At 44.8% G+C, this 3,398-nt stretch overlaps 1 protein-coding gene across 1 annotated transcript; it reads right to left on the bottom strand.

Annotated features, from left to right (window-relative positions):
- Positions 1 to 481: 481 nt before the first annotated feature.
- Positions 482 to 3,163, bottom strand: sfrp2 (secreted frizzled-related protein 2). The gene is made up of 3 exons (XM_080880161.1): positions 2,572 to 3,163; positions 2,290 to 2,370; positions 482 to 2,082 (listed from the first exon to the last, which is right to left on the bottom strand). The coding sequence occupies exons 1-3, from the start codon at positions 3,071 to 3,073 to the stop codon at positions 1,778 to 1,780; spliced, it is 888 nt and encodes a 295-aa protein (XP_080736287.1). The 5' UTR covers positions 3,074 to 3,163; the 3' UTR covers positions 482 to 1,777.
- Positions 3,164 to 3,398: the final 235 nt, after the last annotated feature.

Below are 3,398 nucleotides of genomic sequence, written 5' to 3'. Positions count from 1 at the left end.
ACAAGTTGCTATTATTTTTGCTGGATATTTTCTCTTTTTTGGACCATTCTCTGTAAAACCCAGTGATGGCTGTTTTGGAAAACCCCAGCAGATCAGCAGCTTCTGAAATATTCACAAATGCCATGTTCAAACACGCTTAAATCACCTTTCTTCCTCATTCTGATGCTCGGTTTGAACTTCACCAGGTCATCTTGACCATGCCTATGTGCCTAAATACACTAACGTGCTGCCACGTGATTGGCTGATGAGATGTTTGCATAGAGGAGAATCTGAACAGGTGTACCTAACAAAGTGGCCGGTGAGTGCATATCCAGTGATCTATGATCAGATTTTTAACAGTGAATTCCGCTAGATGGCAGTGTTAAATCAGTATGTTTCTCTATCCTATAGCTGTGGGATCAAGATTATTTTAAAGTAGGAAAACGACCTCTCTCCTGTGCACAGCAATGGACCGGCTCATTTCAAATATTAACTTTGTATCTTTTAATTGCTGCAAACTTTACACAAGAATAAATGACAGTATTTGATATTTACACTGTAATACATCCAAAATGACTTATGTTTCAAGCACACACACACAGACACACAGTTACTTGCATTTACCAAACTACCTGCTCATCAAAACCGTCCAATCATCAATACCAAGAAGCAGTTTGCGTCACTCAGAATGAAGATGCAAAGTTGAATGTTTACATGACACATGAGTGTCTAGGAGTAAAAAAATATTTTTATCATATGGTGGTAGAAAATTATGCAGTTGCTCAAGTACAAAACGTTTACCAAGAATTATTAAAATACTGAACGGGAAGAGAATATAGCCAGCTATCTCTCATTTGAGGAAATGGTAGGAATACAAAACTACAAATATTTGCTGTATGCTTCGCGCTAGGCACCCCTGGATCACAGCTTTAATCGCTGGGCACTGTGTAAAATGAATCCGCGTTAGCATCTGAGGCAGAAGTGACTTTCTATAAGATGAGAATACATTGTTAACTTAATCCAAGCAGTACATCACCAGATCTGTTGCTGCTGATCTCAAAGCTGTCCAGGTCTGCGTGTTGTTGTTGATTTTAAATGGGGCTTTTATAGAAATGACGGCTAAAAAAAACAATAATGTTAAAAGATTTAACACCTGATTTGACCTCCTGGAAAAGATGAGAAAAACGCCCTAAAAGTCTGACGAGCTCACTCTGTGAGCTTTACCAGGATGACACATCTGCCAGTGATAAGTAGAGTCAGTCATTTTCAAATCCTGGACTCAAAGCTTTGCTAGTTTTCACTCTCTCCGTGTAAGTTGTGATTGCTCTGGACCTTGGACAGCAGCTGAGTGCAATTAACTGTAACTGATGGGGCCGCAGCAAAGACCATTCGCTGGGGAGGGACGCACAGTTTGAAATTGGCAGCTAGGGGGCACCAATGTTACCGGTGCGTACAAACTGAATGGAAGTCTGTCTGGAAGTCTGATTTTCACAATAAAAACCACAGTTATAGTTTTAGAGTCAAATAAAAGATTTTTGGTTTATTCAAGCGTGTTTATCTATACTTTATACCCCATTTCAACTTCTTCTTCTTCTTTTTAAACATTATCTGTATTCAATGATAAACCAATGAGAGAAACAGTAAGCTGTGCGTCCTCTGGGGCCAGGCAAACGTCTTTGCTGCGCTCTAGAGCAGAAAAACCAGAACTGCGACCACAAAAGAAGGACTCCTTCAACAAAACTTGACCTTCAACCTTAACATGCAGGTACCCACCCCACCTCTTCCTCCCCCCTCTTCCCTAGCACTGTAACTTGCGGACGCTGCGTGAAATCCTTTTAAACTCGCGCTGTCCCTTCTGCCAGCGCTTCAGAGAGGTGATGACCAGATGGCCATCCATCTTCTGGCCCATGACGAGGTATGCGGCGTTGATGTCGTCCATCTCCTCGCAGATACACTGCAGCCCGTCCTTCAGCCACAGCGCCGTCTTCCTGAGGTCTCGCTCCGTCACGCCGTTCACCATGTAGATTGCCTTGCTCTTCGTGTCCGGCACTATTTTGGTGTCGCCGTTGATGTAGGCGATCTCCTTCACTTTGATTTTCAGAGCTTTAGTGCATGCAGAACGAAGAAAGAGAGCGAGAGATGAAGGAAATGCTCACTTATGAAAGACGTGGGAAATCCATGCAGGGGTGGAGGCCTAACTGATTCTCCTCTTCATGCTGCCCTGAGACAACTCGGCGAGCTCTCAGGGGCCCCTAAGCTATGCTGACCTTGATGTACTAATGCTCTGATGCATGGGTTGGGGAGACTTACCAAAGTCATTTTTGCAGAGGTTCTCAACAATTTCGTTGTCATTTTCATCAGTTTCCTTGCAAGCATCGCACACCCTGGGCGCTGAAACGGGAATCAAATGAGGCAAATATTAAAAAATGATTTGTGCATTTACTAAATATACATGACTAGAACACATGCGTCGATTTTAATTTTTTTGTTTAACTTTTTTTTTTTTTATGAAGCTGCAAATATGTGTGAATTTTGAGCCAGTGTGCCTCAAAGTGAATTTGGGATTCATGCAGAATGTTTGCGCCTGGTTACCCTCTTTGGTGGCTGGCGCAAAGCTGTCGATGCTTGCAGGCGGTATGCACAGGTCATTGTCGAGTGGAAAGCGCTCGCAGTCCAGCATCTTTGGCCACGGAAAGCCAAAGGCGGACATCACGGGCGCGCAGCCGCGCTTGACGTTTTCACAGAGAGACCTGCACGGCTGTATGGGCTCGTCCAAATCGTCCAGACAGACCGGAGCGAAAAGAGAGCAGAGGAACTTTCTCGTGTCCGGGTGACACTGTTTCTGGACCAGCGGGATCCAAGACGACGCTTGCTGCAGTACTTCGTTCATGGTTTCGTGTCCGAGCAGGTTCGGGAGGCGCATCTCCGTGTACTCTATATCGTGGCAAAGCAGGAGATTTGCAGGGATTGCCTTGCAGTTGTTCTTCTTGTAGAATAGTTCATGCTGGCCGAAGTTATACAGTCCGTGGATTGCTTGCAGGCAGGGTATTGTTATCACCCACAGCACCGCCACGGTCGGAGTCAAAGCTCTCATGCTGTCTGGTGTATGTGAAAGTTTCAGGCTTTGGACGGAGCTTCTGTCAGTGGCAGGCTTCTACTGTGACAGGAGGTTTTCTTCCCGGCATGTCTGGGAGGAGTCTGTATAATATGCGCAAAGACCTCTTCATTCAGCACATTTGGTTTTCCTCCTATCAGGTGAACCATGTGGACAAATTTGTCTTCTCGGTCAAAGATCCCCCCCCCCTCCCCGCGAAATTCTTACTCCTTTGGGGCGTAGAGGCATTTTTGATTTCTAATTATGGCTCGTAGTATTTTATCACCAGTCGCTTTCTTGACAGCTTCCCTCCCCCGAGTTAATC

Source organism: Rhamphochromis sp. 'chilingali', assembly GCF_963969265.1.
Source record: "Rhamphochromis sp. 'chilingali' genome assembly, chromosome: 4".
NCBI classification, from domain to species: domain Eukaryota; kingdom Metazoa; phylum Chordata; class Actinopteri; order Cichliformes; family Cichlidae; genus Rhamphochromis; species Rhamphochromis sp. 'chilingali'.
Note: the sequence above shows the minus strand (reverse complement) of the source record. Positions and strands in the feature narration are given on the sequence as shown.

Excerpts from the sequence above, each read along its gene's own strand:
- sfrp2 (XM_080880161.1), bottom strand. The coding sequence starts at position 3,073 with ATGAGAGCTTTGACTCCGACCGTGGCGGTGCTGTGGGTGATAACAATA. Across the intron at positions 2,371-2,571 it reads TGCGCCAGCCACCAAAGAGG|CGCCCAGGGTGTGCGATGCT; the intron begins GTAACCAGGCGC and ends TTCCCGTTTCAG. Across the intron at positions 2,083-2,289 it reads CCTCTGCAAAAATGACTTTG|CTCTGAAAATCAAAGTGAAG; the intron begins GTAAGTCTCCCC and ends CATGCACTAAAG.